At 38.0% G+C, this 13,528-nt stretch overlaps 1 protein-coding gene across 3 annotated transcripts in view; it reads left to right on the top strand.

The window, feature by feature from the left end:
* Positions 1 to 13,528, top strand: part of MYRIP (myosin VIIA and Rab interacting protein) — a 235,896-nt gene that overhangs the window by 11,103 nt on the left and 211,265 nt on the right. For all 3 annotated transcript variants that reach the window (XM_075083484.1, XM_075083483.1, XM_075083487.1), the window contains exon 2: positions 3,216 to 3,365. In XM_075083484.1, coding sequence (XP_074939585.1) covers positions 3,256 to 3,365 — 110 coding nt within the window. In that variant the 5' untranslated portion in view covers positions 3,216 to 3,255. The remainder of the gene's footprint in view (positions 1 to 3,215; positions 3,366 to 13,528) is intronic.

The following is a 13,528-nucleotide window of genomic DNA, read 5'->3' as shown; positions in this document are numbered from 1 at the left end:
TCTAGGGAATGATATTCATTGCAATGTCTCTGAAAGCTTAAATTTTGTGTTCTATTTGAGATTTAGCAAGGAAGTATTACTCATGAAGGCAAATATCTGAACAGCCTCATGTAAGTTATTTCAGTTGAGGCCAGAAGTTATTTGAGGCTGAGAAACTATTTTGGTTTTTTTTCTTTTTTCTTTTTTTCTTTTTGATGTAACTTCTTAACACTTCCTCTAGAGGATTTGCCACTGTTTATTTCCAAGATGCACAGTCCGGATCTACTGAAAAAAAGACATTTGAGCATTGTTTAGAAATACTTATAAACTGCTGTGATATCCCAGATCAGAGGTGATTTAGTAATGTGATGAAAAATTATTACCTGGGAAAAAAGCACGAGTGTCTTAGAAGTTAATGTAATATTGGAATGCAGACTGAGTGTCTTATAGGTAAATAAACCACATGAAAATCAAAAGTTAAAGTTGCTGGTGATTGTAAATAAATGTATACTTGAAATTAAGTCTTTGCTGAGCCCAAAATATCAGAAGTAGTGAGGATGCCCACTTACCCTCAGATCTAGGGGTAAATTTCCCCCTTCTAATATGCACTCACAATTGGCAGTGGCAACTGAATCAAAGGGATAATTTTCTTTACCAGTGGACCACAGTTCGTGAAAAAAAGAGTATTAATTTTGGCAAAGTTTAAAAAAAAACAACACAACATTTTGATGAAGTCCTGAAAGGAGAACTTCTTATGACTGTGTTAATTACAGTTGTTAACTTGATGATCAAGAAAAACTGGAATGGCATCTTTGATCTCCTAGTATCTTCATCGTCTTGTGTCTCAGACAACTGTAGCTCTACCGTGGAGGTGTGTTTACTGGCTCCAGCAATTGCTTAAAATAGTTTCCTTTCCTTTTAGTTTATATCCTGTGTTTTTCCCATGAAGTGTATGAGTGTGAAAAAAGATAATTGGAAAAGTCCTGCTTATTTCCCTCCAGATGTGGCTTTCCTGTAATGAAGCCCTTCCATGCTTTTAGAAAGTCAGAGGCCTTTGCGCTGAAGTGCTTTGCATGGGAAGAGCGGAACAGGTATCCCAAAGACTGAAGGGAACAATGTGTCCCAGGGCACTGCTTGTTCTGTCTTTGAGCTGTAATGTGTAAGCCCTACCTCACCATTTCTTATGCTTACCAGGGCCCAGTGAGGCTTTGGTACAAGGACTGTGAATGAAGGGACAGGGGAAAATCTTAACATTCTGGTGAAAATTTTGGGATGATCAATGCATGTGCTTGGGATGAAGGAAAATATTGCCAGTTGTTCCTCACCGTATTTTAGCCAACCTTTAATTTTAACATATATATTGGCCTTGCAAGTGGGGTTAGTGAAGACTACACATAGTCCTTTGTTTCTGTGGCACTTTTTTTATAAAAATCAGGGTAATTTTATTTAGAAGTAAATTTTTAAAGCCTTTATTAACTCATTGTTGATGTTCCTGTTCAGCTTCCTTAGTAGACCCAATGAGTCAAGCCAGAGCATACTGTTCCATTGTGACCTTTGTTAGCTGTATGATGAGCACGTGTCTCACTGGAGGGATCTTGTCCTCTTGATTTTACGTAAGCTTCTTTCCCATCTGCTTGTTTTTGAAGTGTTGTTTCCTTGAATGAGGAGTGCATTCCAAACTTCATTGATAGCCTAACCAAAACAGGAAAAAATAAGCAATACTCTGCTTCCATGTGTTGGTTTTTTTCCTGTTTGAAGAACTGTAACCAGATGATTGGAGGAAGGTAAATATTGTATTTAAACACCTCCCCACCCCATTCCCCCTGCCGCAAAACCCAAACAGAAACCAACCGTATCCCCCATCATCATCTAAGTAACAAATAAATTGTTATGTTTAAAAAACCAAGGTGATTTTCCCCCTTCCACCCCATGCTTCTATTTGCTATAATATTTGGAGCTCTTAATTTTATGCTGTAGCAGTGTTGCTTAGAGGTGTTTTTTTTGAGACAGAAACAGCTTGTGTTTTGCATAGTCTCATTTACTTGACACTCATCATAGATAAAGAGGCATTAATAGTTGCCTCTTCAGTATAATGTAAGAACTTTTGTGTGTTTGTAATTATTATATATGTTGCTAGGAGCTCTTAACAGAGCTGAAAAAAGCTGTGTGAAGTTTCTGAAACTATAACTTAACGTGGAGAGGGACACCTTTATGGTTGCCCAAATAATTACATAAATCAAATTACAGAAATCAACACTCAGAGCTGAATTTACTTAGAATTCAACAAAATTAATAAGTCACAAGAAAATAAGTTAGAACAAATTGATGATAATTCATTAATGAAATAAATGGACCAAGCTCTAGTTCAAACTTTATTGTCTTTTCAATTCACGTGTAACATTGACTACTACTGTTTCTCCTCCATTTTCATTCACAGAAATTTGTGCTGCTTTTGTGCTGGTAGCGATATCTAAACCTCTTCAGTCACTCTGGGAAATTTATTTCAAACTTATATGCTTTTTTTATGGTGTTTTAAAATAATTCCTGATTTCTTAGTTGGTAGTACAAAATATTTGAGTGTTACAAGAGAGTATGTTCTCTGTTCACAGTTGCAGGGTTTGTTTTGCAAACTCATGGCATAAAATCTTAAGAAATGTCAAAACCTGATTTCACCTTAGTTATTTTAATTTGTTTCTTCTTGAGTGCAACACTGAAGTCTTCCCTCATTATTATTTAATATCCCAAATAATCTTTTGGGTTTCTTTTGAAATACGGAGTGATTGCTTTTGGTGCATGGAACTTGAAAAATAATTCTGAAATGAATCATTCAGGTTGTGCCAGGGGAGGTTTAGATTGGACATTAGGAAAATTTATCTACTGGAAGAGTTGTCAAGCATTGGAACAGGCTGCCCAGGGAAGTGGTTGAGTCACCATCCCTGGAGGTATTGAAAAGATGTGCAGACATGCGAAGGCTTAGGGACATGGTTTAGCAGTGGACTTGGCAGTGTTAAGTTTACAGTTGGCCTTGATGACCTTAAGGGTCTTTTCAAGCCTAAATGATTCTATGATTTTCTTCTCGCTTCATGGGCAGAGATAGAACATACGTTTATGTTTCTATGCTGTTTATGGCACATCTGCCCAACAAAAATAAAGTTGTGCCTGTGATTTCAATGCACTTGGGAAAAATACCAGTGCTTTCAATTTATTTTGCATTTTTTTTCTGTTTCTGATTTCAGATATTCCTCATAGTTATTCATATCCAGGACAGAGTATATAATGGGGAGAAAACTGGATCTTTCTGGCTTGACTGATGAAGAAGCAGAGCATGTGCTCCAGGTGGTTCAGCGAGATTTCAGCCTTCGTAAGAAAGAAGAAGAAAGGCTGAGGTAAGAATAAAAACATTATCAAAAATACTGGTGTCTTTTGGATCATTACGAACTGGTTTGGGGGGAAACTGGAGAACATGGCTTTTTTTGTGGTGTTCTCTGCATTAATAATCGTTTCTGTCACAGAGGCAATAAACATCCAAAATCTTCCACGTGAATTCAATTACTGAGTAGTAATTCATTTTTGTGTTTAGCCTATCCTGGCCTAACCCACAGCAATGGTCTCTAAATCGTCTGTGGGTGTCGCCTGGATAGAGGCTAAGTAGTGGTTGACTTTAACATAAACAGAAGTTTAAGAGAATTTTTTGCTTGCTGTAGTCAGTTCCTTTTATTCAGAAACTTTGTCTATATGCAAATGTCTGAAGATGAAGTTCAACCAGCCTCTTTCCCCCAAAATAATCAATGGGACATGTTATCCATAGTATTGAGAAGTTAACTTTGCTCTCAGTAGTCTGTATACAATATGATTGCAAGCAGAAACAACCCAGAAGAAACCAAATGGAACTTGTTGCAAGGTAACTCCCTCAGCCCAGGAACTTCAGTAACGTGACAAGGGGACTACTGACAGAGACCTGAACTGGTAGATGCAGTATTTTTTCTTGTAGCTTCAACAATATTTCCTTGAATTATTATGTCTGACTTTTTTTATTACCTTCTTTGAATGCATCATTATTTACTGAAGAATAGTCTGACATCTCTATAGTTGGTAGATGCATATTCTCTTACTGTTCTACTAGTATCACAGGTACCTGGTTTCTTTAATCATTTAGCATCAAGCTGAAGTCAGCAGAGCAGGAAGATGACTGAAATAAGCACAACACTAGGCACACATATTGCATGCAATTGGAACTGAGAGGAATCCTGTCTCTGTCAGTTTTCTGTTGCTATTTTCTGAAACTACTGGGAACATTAGGAACAAGAAGGAAGGCTTGCGGCATAGGCCTAATTCAATTTTGGCATGCAGTGCAAGTTCTTGCCTGGGTTGGTAGTGCAAGCTTGCCACAGGGTGGAAAGACTGGATGAGGATGGCATGCAGATTTTTTTTCTTTGTTTTGCCATGGCTTGTACTCATAATTTTTGGTAGTCTTTCACAACAAAGCCAAGAAATTCTAGAAACAGGTTAAGGAGGGTGAGTGCAGGGGCTTTCTCTGGCTTTTATTACATTACTGTTTTTATCTTAATGGAGCAAATGTACCACAGTTAGCAGATGTTGGGGCATCTTGCCTGTTCTGTACAACTACATCCTACAGCGAGAGGAGGAGGGGGAAGAATGTAAGGCATGCCCACAGAAAATTGATCGGAAAACCTGGGTAGATAAACTTTTTGCTGGTGTTTGTGTTTTACCACTTTGCTGCTGAAGTTGTCCATCAGACTTGGTAATTGAATGATGACAAGTAGAAAACTGGTGTGAGAAGGGAGATGAAACACTGGAAAGGTAGGAGAAGCACACTGATTTAACTCAGCTTATATGAATATGTAAATTTTATTGTATAGTTCATGCCTTTTGCAAGTATTAAAGTATGTTAAAGTGCTGCAAATAATGAGCTGTACTAACAGAGTCAAAGTTCTGAAATGTAGGCTGATATTTAAGATATGAATTTAGGTAGTTTTAATGACCTTAAAGATTGCCATGAAGTTCAGAGCTTACTTCTGACTTAAAAGCTGTGACTCCTTTTCCTGCTCTGCCCCCCACTGGGCTAGTGTTCCCCACCCCCCGCCACCCCCACCCTGGGCTTAAAAGGAAGGATGTAGCAACACATCTTTTTGTCTTACTAGGTAATAGAAAATGTATTAAGTTTTTTTTGTTCCTGTAATTAGTTCCAGGTAGCAACGTTAGTCTTTGGATAGAATTGTTGAAGCTTTTGTGTGTGATACTTTCTTAAAATAGGGTTTCTGTATAATTCTTCATAGTATTATTTTTGGGTGGTTTTCCCCCACAAAGGTTTAAGTAGTTGTTTCCCAGATCTCTCTCTGGGATTAGTCCCATTGGTAGCAATTATTTCGAAAGATCAAGAGCTACTTAAGGGAGTATATATCAGATTTCCACTATATTAGGAGAACAATGAAAGATAAGAAAACTGTAGGTGGTTGATGGCTTCAATTTTGCTTTGCTAGTGGAAGCTGAAGAGTTAAGTAACGTACTACAAGAAACGAAGTTTATCTTTGCTCCTAATAAATGTTTTTGGGGCAGCAAAGTATAATGGCAGCTGTTTTAGAGCTAACATACCAATGTCTCTCACAATATTGCAGTTGTTACACGTTAATTTATTTTTCCATATTCTGTAAACAAAAGGACATAATGCATAATGAGTGTGTGGAGAAAAGCCACGTTGATCATATGCATTTTCTGCTGCAAAGCTGTTTTGAACCTCTGCTGTGAGAATTTTTAGCACTGGTTCTCTAATATAGATGTTTCTCCCAGCTTTATGCTAGTGTTATCAGACAGGCTGCTCTTGTACATCTTGTGAAAAAATTAGTTGGCTAAAAATAGTAAGATAACAATAAGATAACTATATGTAAATAGTCAGTGATTAATGTGGTTTATTTATATGCCTTACTGCTTCATATTGGTTCAGTGTGGGTTTTTTTTGCCATGGCTCTCAGCCTGATATCAGTTTAATAATATTTACTGTTCTTTGTTGCTTGTTCACTCATAATCTTTCTATTTTGATTATGTGTTCGTTCTATTCTTTGGCAGTACTGTTATGTTTTTATTTACCCCAATGCAATCATCCAGAGTCATTGAGGCTAAAATTATAACACAGACTTGTAAATAGATGTGCTTGATTTTCTGTGAATCAGTTGAAGTAGGCAAACCAGGTACATCTGGCATAATTAGGAAGGTGATTGGTTTGGGTTGCTTGGCATGCATGCTCAGGCCGAGGCTGCGGTAGTACAGCCTTGTGTACGTCAGCTCTGCCACAGAAGCTCTGCAGTCTGTCTCTGGGATACTGGGACACTAATTATCATAGCTGGCTTTTAGAGCAAATTGACTGGACACACTAATGGCTTGTTTTCTTATGAACAGAAGTATTTTCTTAATCTTGAATTTTAGACTTGGTGCATCTGCAGAATTGCAGCAATGGGGGAAACACTGGACTGTGGTGAGGGTTGAACTTTTAAAGTTCAAAGTTTAAAGTTTTTAATGTCTTCATCATATCTCTAGTTTGTGAATTTTGGTTTTTAGGGTTATAAAATTTTTTAAATAAATAGCAGAGAAGAGCTTACAAGGCCACGTGTGTGTTTGAGACAGGCCTCTTGAACAGATGTGTGAAAGAGTCTGCCTTTTATTTGTTTCCATTTACTGCCTTTGCATTCAGTTTTCCAGACTGTGTAAATGTGCCACTGTTTATTCTCCTTTGCTGTGGGCAAAATCAGTTGCTCCTTTGGTTTTGTTTTTACAGTTAATACTGTATTTTATAAACATGCGTGTCCATTTGTTTCAGGTCAAATGCTGAGAAGTTAGTGTTTTAATTCAGTGAAATTATAATTTTACAGATGATAAATTGATGGATCATCTTACTATGGTAGATATTCCCAACCTGTTATGTTTTGGCCATGTGGACAGGTTAAAAGATGGCTGTTCTGTTACTGAATTTAACATTCAGAGCAACTGCAAAAGGTGAAAAGTTAGAAGGGTGGGAAAGGGGACAGGCATAGAAGGGGCTCAGTGCTGATCAGCTGCCTGCAGAGCAGACGCTTTATCTGTCAGCAGCTACTTTACTTTAGGAAGCCATGGCCTAAGCAACTTAAGCAATCTTTCTATAACCATTGGCTAACAAGTTTCCACCACCATAGTGAATGCTGAATCAGCCATTTGTGTGGCGGCGTTCTTGTGATAAACCTCAGAAACTTGCATTGAGCAGGGGTGAAAAATGTTTCTTTGCAGGGGACATAATTCTCTTTTGTTTAAACCACTGCTCTTAATCGCCTGGGAAAATGTATTTACAAGGAAAAATTGCTGACATTCTGGTACCAGATGGACATGTGATCATAACACATTAATCACTTAATATAGTTATGTGAGGTCACTGAAACAGCACAAGGGAAGTGTTGAGAGTTGACTGTCACCTACGGGCAGAAATATCACCATGTCTTGCCTGACGCTGTCTTTTGTAGCTGGATTGGTGAATATCAGCTTTGTATTTATGCAGTCACATTTTCAGTTGTGGTAAAGACAAACTGCAGCGATTCATGATCAAATCTCCAGCAGTGCTTTATTTGCAGAAGAAATGAGAAGTGTGTGCTCACTGGAGGGCCTTCTCCGCTCCGGTTGTTCTAATTTTCTTTTAGCCAAAGAATTGGTAGGGGATTAGGATAGAGCCTTGTGTAGAAGACGAAACATTTTAAATTGAGAGAGTTGCTTTTGCCTGCTTTCTTTTCTGCTCTTTTTGCCTCATAACCCATTGCAGCATGAGTAGACTCCTGACGAGGCTTCTTAAGAAACAAATTCTCATACCTGAAAAAACACAGAAACCAGTTTGATGCTTTTTCTTGTCAGACTACAGTAGACTTCAGTGTATTTACAGTATCTCAGGCCTTGTAGTGGATGAATTCTGCATGAAAGCCAGATGTTGATTGGTTCACAGCCAACAAGTGAGTGGTTGTTTTTGCTGCAGAGTCAGTAAGGAAGCACTTTAAAATGCATTTAGAAATTGTTACTTGTCACTAGTTTCAAGAAATGTTGATCTGAGCGTGCTGCTTGCTGTCAAATAATGCTGTGTTTGGGGTTAGAGAAGGAATTAAGTAACCCAACAATGATATAACATCCCACTTCGTGTGCAGTGCAACAGTGTTTAGTTTAGAGTCCTCCTTTCTGTGATTTCCCCAAAACTCCCTGCTCTAACACAACAGGGTCTTGGTGCAAATTCAGTGTGTAGGTTCTGCTGACTCAACATTGGTCCCTGCTCCATCTATAAGCAGAGAAAGTGATTGCAGTTGACAGGAGGGTAGGATCTAGTTTATGCTTTACAAGAGAGAAATCAGGGCACTGGGAAGAATCTGGCATTAGAAGCAGAGAACTTTCAGCTGTCTAAGTTATAGCTTAGGGTCCAAATCTCTTCCACCTAATTGAGGAAAAAATGCCGGGGTACTTCCAAAGAGCAGCTTATGATTAAGTACCTCTAAAACAAGTTCTGTGCATCTTGCTTGTGCATGCTTGTGACTATAACGGGAACCTACTATGGCTATCCTTGTTGTTTAAATGCCATATAGTTGCTATAGGGAAAGCATGGACGTAACTTCTCAACAAGTTATTTGGCAAATGCAGGATCTGATTTCTAAAACTGTCATTCTTGAATTCTGTGCCAAGTGTTTTAATACAGGCAATTCCAGATTAGAGCTTTGGCTTTCTTAAAGCCAAGGAAATGCTGGTGAACCAAGCATGAAGAAATACGAGATTATGCTTGTGAAAAGGTGCAGAAAGAAAAACCCTGATTTTAGCGAATATTAGAGAAATTTGTATAGAAAGAAATGTCTCCAGCTAACGTTTTCAATATGGACAGGCTGTGGGAGATGTAGCTGAAGTACAGCCCGCATACACTGTGCCAAAGTTGCATTACGGAGATGTTATAAAACTTATTGCAGGCTTTTTTGTGGTAATTTGGGCTTCGTCGTGGATTATGGCTAATCAAATTAACAGCCATAATTTAGCTAAAAGGAGTGAGTGTGCCTAGTGGTAATGAATAGCTATAATGTAAAATCAATATTTAATCTCTTACATCTTGTGTATGAAGAGTTTAAGCTGTTAAATGTGACTTCTAAGAGTAATCTTCTCTCACCTCACTAGCCCTGCAGTGCAGGGAAAGGATGTCTTGCATATGGACTCCTGTCTGTACAATTTAGTCACACTGAAAATAGTTGCTGACAATGTTAAATATTAAGTCCCTTTTGCAGAGAAAGTGCTTCAACATTTTTCTGAAGAAACAAGTTACTAATCTTGTTAAATATGTTACTCTCTTTAGTTTATCAGAAACCTCTTTATTAAAGCTCAGTGTTAGTTCATGGGGAAAAATGTACAGATGTTCCTGGATTGATAGAGGGAATCTGCTGAGGGAAGAGATTACTCGGCAAATTGTGTTACATGTTTTAAGGACAGGGTATTTGATGCTCTTACTGAATGCCATCAGTTTCTGGATCTTGCCTTGGTCATGAGGGTGAATTACATGGACCTCTTGAGCTCTGTCCCTCATGGCCCTGTGAATTCAGAGTTGCTCGTTTTGTAGTGGTTGGTGAGATCTGGGCAAATACCACGTTGAAATTGGGCTCATCTGCTCTGTGTCTGTCATCTTTTTACTGCTGTACTGGACCAAAATCCAAGTATGTGACCAAAAATTATCATTTTCTAGTCTCATGTAAGCACTGCTGGGTTAATATTTAGCTGAAGAGGGAAAAACCCATCATCTAGCAAGTTATCACGGAAACATTCAGCCTTTTGGTAAAGAAAACTTGTTTTGTTACTAGGAAGATGGAGAGTTTTGACATCCTCGTGGACATTAAATTAAATGGGGTGCTGGAGAGCGGGAGAAGACATTTTCTTATGAGGTGCTTAGCCTTTTTTCTTTTTTTGAGCAACCGGGGGTTTGAGATGCATGAAGAGGATGGGTCGGTGTATGTATTGCACTATCTAAAGTAAAGATTAAGGTTTTTTGAAAGGGGAATGTTAAGTGTCTGATTCAGAATCTGATGCTTCCAGAGATGAAAACTGAAAGCAATAGTCCCTGCAGAGATGACTTTCCAGTAACCAGTTTAAGTTGCTGGGAAGAATGTGAAAGAGCACAAGTGTCAGATCCTGGGTCTTGCTCCAGAGCAGAAAGGTCTAGACGAGTTACCTGCACCTGGAAGTATGGTTTAAATGCAAAGCTGGAGAAGCCAAACAAATACTGTGCACTGAGACACCCACCTTCTGGATACTGTTAATTTCATGGGTTCATTTTTATGACATCTGTTGGCTGTTGCATTAGTGCTTGAAGTCAGTTAGGGATTGCTGCAATTAGAGAAGTGATTAAAAGGTCCATGGATACGCTGGATGAAATCTATGGCTTTCTTGGAGGAGTGTGTTTTTATAAAGCTTAGGTAATTTTACAGGTCAAGGTTTTGTACCAACTTAGTTGTTATCTATGCAAGCCTAAGTCTACCTTAAGTTCTGGTTTCTCTATTCAGGTGTCACTATAGTAGTACAATTTATATAATATTACATTGTATGTACATATTAATATTATAATATACACATTAATATGACATTGTATATTACTATATACAATAGTACTTTCCCAGGTTATGGTAAAAAGTGTAAACAAACATGAACAGAATGGCTGTTTAATGTAACTTATTCAGGGTTTATCCTTCATATTAGAGTTTAAAGTACAGGGATGCTCTAAATGCATTTCCATACAACATTCACTAAGTTGTAAACAATATGTGCCAAGTCTTACAGTTTTGGAAGAGGCGTATTTAAAATGGGTGGTGAGGTTTATGCCACAAGGGAATGGTTTTACTGTGAGTTTCTATAGCAACATGCTGTAGATGTGTCCTTGGCTGCATCAATCTGGATGGATCTGTCTGAAGCTGTATGGCTTCCTATCTTAAAACTTTTGGTTTTCAAGAAAATATGAGGTACTGCTCATCATCACGAAGTTTGTCAATCTGAAATATGACTTGTCATTTAGATTTGAAATTTAACTTGTTAATACTTTTTTTTCAGGAGCATATGCATTATGGAAGGTTAAAAGTACACATTTAAGAAACACTGGTCTGTGAAAAGACAAGACTTCTCTTACCTATAAGGCAGTAACCATTCTCTAAAAGTATTACAATATTTCAGAGATACTAGGTTTAAGGAAAGTAATATTGACTGGAAATTCGATTTGCTGATGTTTTTATTTCAAGAGGAAGTATCGTTGGTCAATCAAGGGGTAGTCTTTGCTTTCGCTTATTTAAACAATTTCCCTTCTCTGTGTTCTTCATAGACAATGAAGTCTATGGTCTTTTTTTGTGGCCAGTTCCTCTGCCCTCAGTTGAGAGTAGAACCAAGAACAGCTGTAAGTGGCAGCACAGGAGGGTGGCAGAGTGGAATAGGGCTGCCTGTGGTTGAGTTGCCTTTGTGCACTGAAATGAGTGTGCAGCTGTCTCCTAGTGGCAATGCTTCTGATTATAAAGAGGTGCATTTTTAATACTTGCTAATACTTTATTTCTGAAGCCTATAAATAACTGAAAGCATGTAAGAATCCACATGGCAAATAAATATTCACCACGTGGAAGGAGCACTTAGAGAAGGTATGGCTGCTGTATTAGAAGGAGAAAAACAAGTGTTTTGTTCACTGTGCTGATGCTTAGGGAGTGAGTCGCAGGATCTGCCTCAAACTACTGAATCGTCAGCGGTGAAAGTGAATCTTAACAACTTGCGTGGTGAGTTTGTATTCACCTAACACCTCATCCTTCAGGCTCTAGAACTCGTAATTTGCATGCGCAGTTTCCTACATAAAGCTGTGCCAGAGGAATGAGATGTGCTAAGTGGGATGCCAGTTCTTAGAAATCTGTCTTGAGTCTAGGAACTTGTGTCATGAGAAGTTCATGGAAAGATAGCTACTTTGTGAGCCAAGGTTTAATAAAACTTGTGCTGGATTCTTCACCATTCTGTCGCATTCTAAAATGAACCATTGCAAACTTTGATCTGCTTGCTTTCCAGAAATGTCACAATGTGTAACTAGAGGGGAGCTCAATTTTCAGTGTTTATAAGTGTTCTGTGTTTATGGTGAGGACTGCCATAAACAACTTTCGAAGGGAACGGAGCTGAGCTAAGAGGTGTATATTAGGCATAGCTGATCATTGTGTCCCAAATGGCAAAATTCTCAGCATTTTTCTTTCTAAATTAAATTGGAGAACGTTTTCAGCTAAAGGAAAAAGGGTTATACATGGGTGGGAGAATTCCAAAGATGTCAAAACACTATGTCAACACTTCTGAAGTGTTGTTTCAGAAAAGTCTTTGGAGATACCTTCTAACTGTAATACTTTAATCTAACACTTGTTGGTTGCATATGTGAAATAAATGGATATACTTTTGTTAATTCTGTGAAAATAATTTAAAAAACATAGTAGTGTAAATTACCATGTTAAGTTTTGCATTTGTAATACTTTAGGCATGCAAAAATTATCAGCGGTATCTCAGCTGAGGAATGCAAGTTAATATACCTCATGGTATTGCTGTAATGGGTGCTACCTAAGTATATGATCCTACCCTATGATAAATGTGAGCTAATTATAATTTACCCTTGAGGGGTGCAGTAAGGAGCTTCACATTTGCTTAGGGGAAGGAACTAACATGTGGCCAGTTACTAGAAAGTCATACTTTTCACTGTAATGGAACTTGGGGTAGGTTGTTAACCTACTGTTGCTTTCATTTGCAGTTGGTGTATATTTGGCTCTGTGCCTCCGGTTAGAGCGAGTCTTTGAACTGCACACCAGAGAAGACTGTAACAGCCCGTTACTTTATTTTTGATTGGAATGTATTATAATTGGTCAATATATTTGTTTATGCCTCTCTGTGGTACTTATTAAAATTTAGAATGGGTAAAATTCCACTATTATTGTTGACTGCTATCCAAATTCTATGAAGGAAAATATATAAATCTCTCTATAAAGCTGCTTTACAACAGGGTTAGTATCTTAGAGAATCACCGTAAGCCTTTATTAATGCAGTTCTTCAGTGTATTACAAAGTTGCAAACCTAATACAGCCTTATGGCAAATGAGGTGTGGTTCTTGATACAGTTTGGGTGATAGTTTGGCTAATAAATATTGGAGGGTATAGGCTGCAAATAGGGTAGTGTTTCTGCAGCACTTCCAGCTTGAAGGGATATTCTGAAATAATCTAGTGTTCTGTTAAGCATATTGGAAATGAAATAATTTGGAAATGGCACAGAAAATGTTTGCATCTCAATCAATAGAACTTTAAATCAAGAAGCAATTAAGAGAAGCCTGTTGGAGGTGACAGGGATTTAATAAAATTTTTCCACTGTTCAGAAACACTTTGGGTGAGGCTTAACAAAAGAGTCTCTAATACATCTCTTGGCTGCCGTAGCATTTGTCAGTGAGGGTGACTGATTATGTGCTGGTGGCACCTTCTCCTCTTTCCCCACTCAGTTTTCATCAGTGCATGATAGACTT

Source organism: Phalacrocorax aristotelis, chromosome 2 (genome assembly GCF_949628215.1).
Source record: "Phalacrocorax aristotelis chromosome 2, bGulAri2.1, whole genome shotgun sequence".
NCBI lineage: Eukaryota > Metazoa > Chordata > Aves > Suliformes > Phalacrocoracidae > Phalacrocorax > Phalacrocorax aristotelis.
The sequence above is the reverse complement of the archived record's forward strand: the minus strand, read 5'-3'. Positions and strand labels throughout refer to the sequence as shown.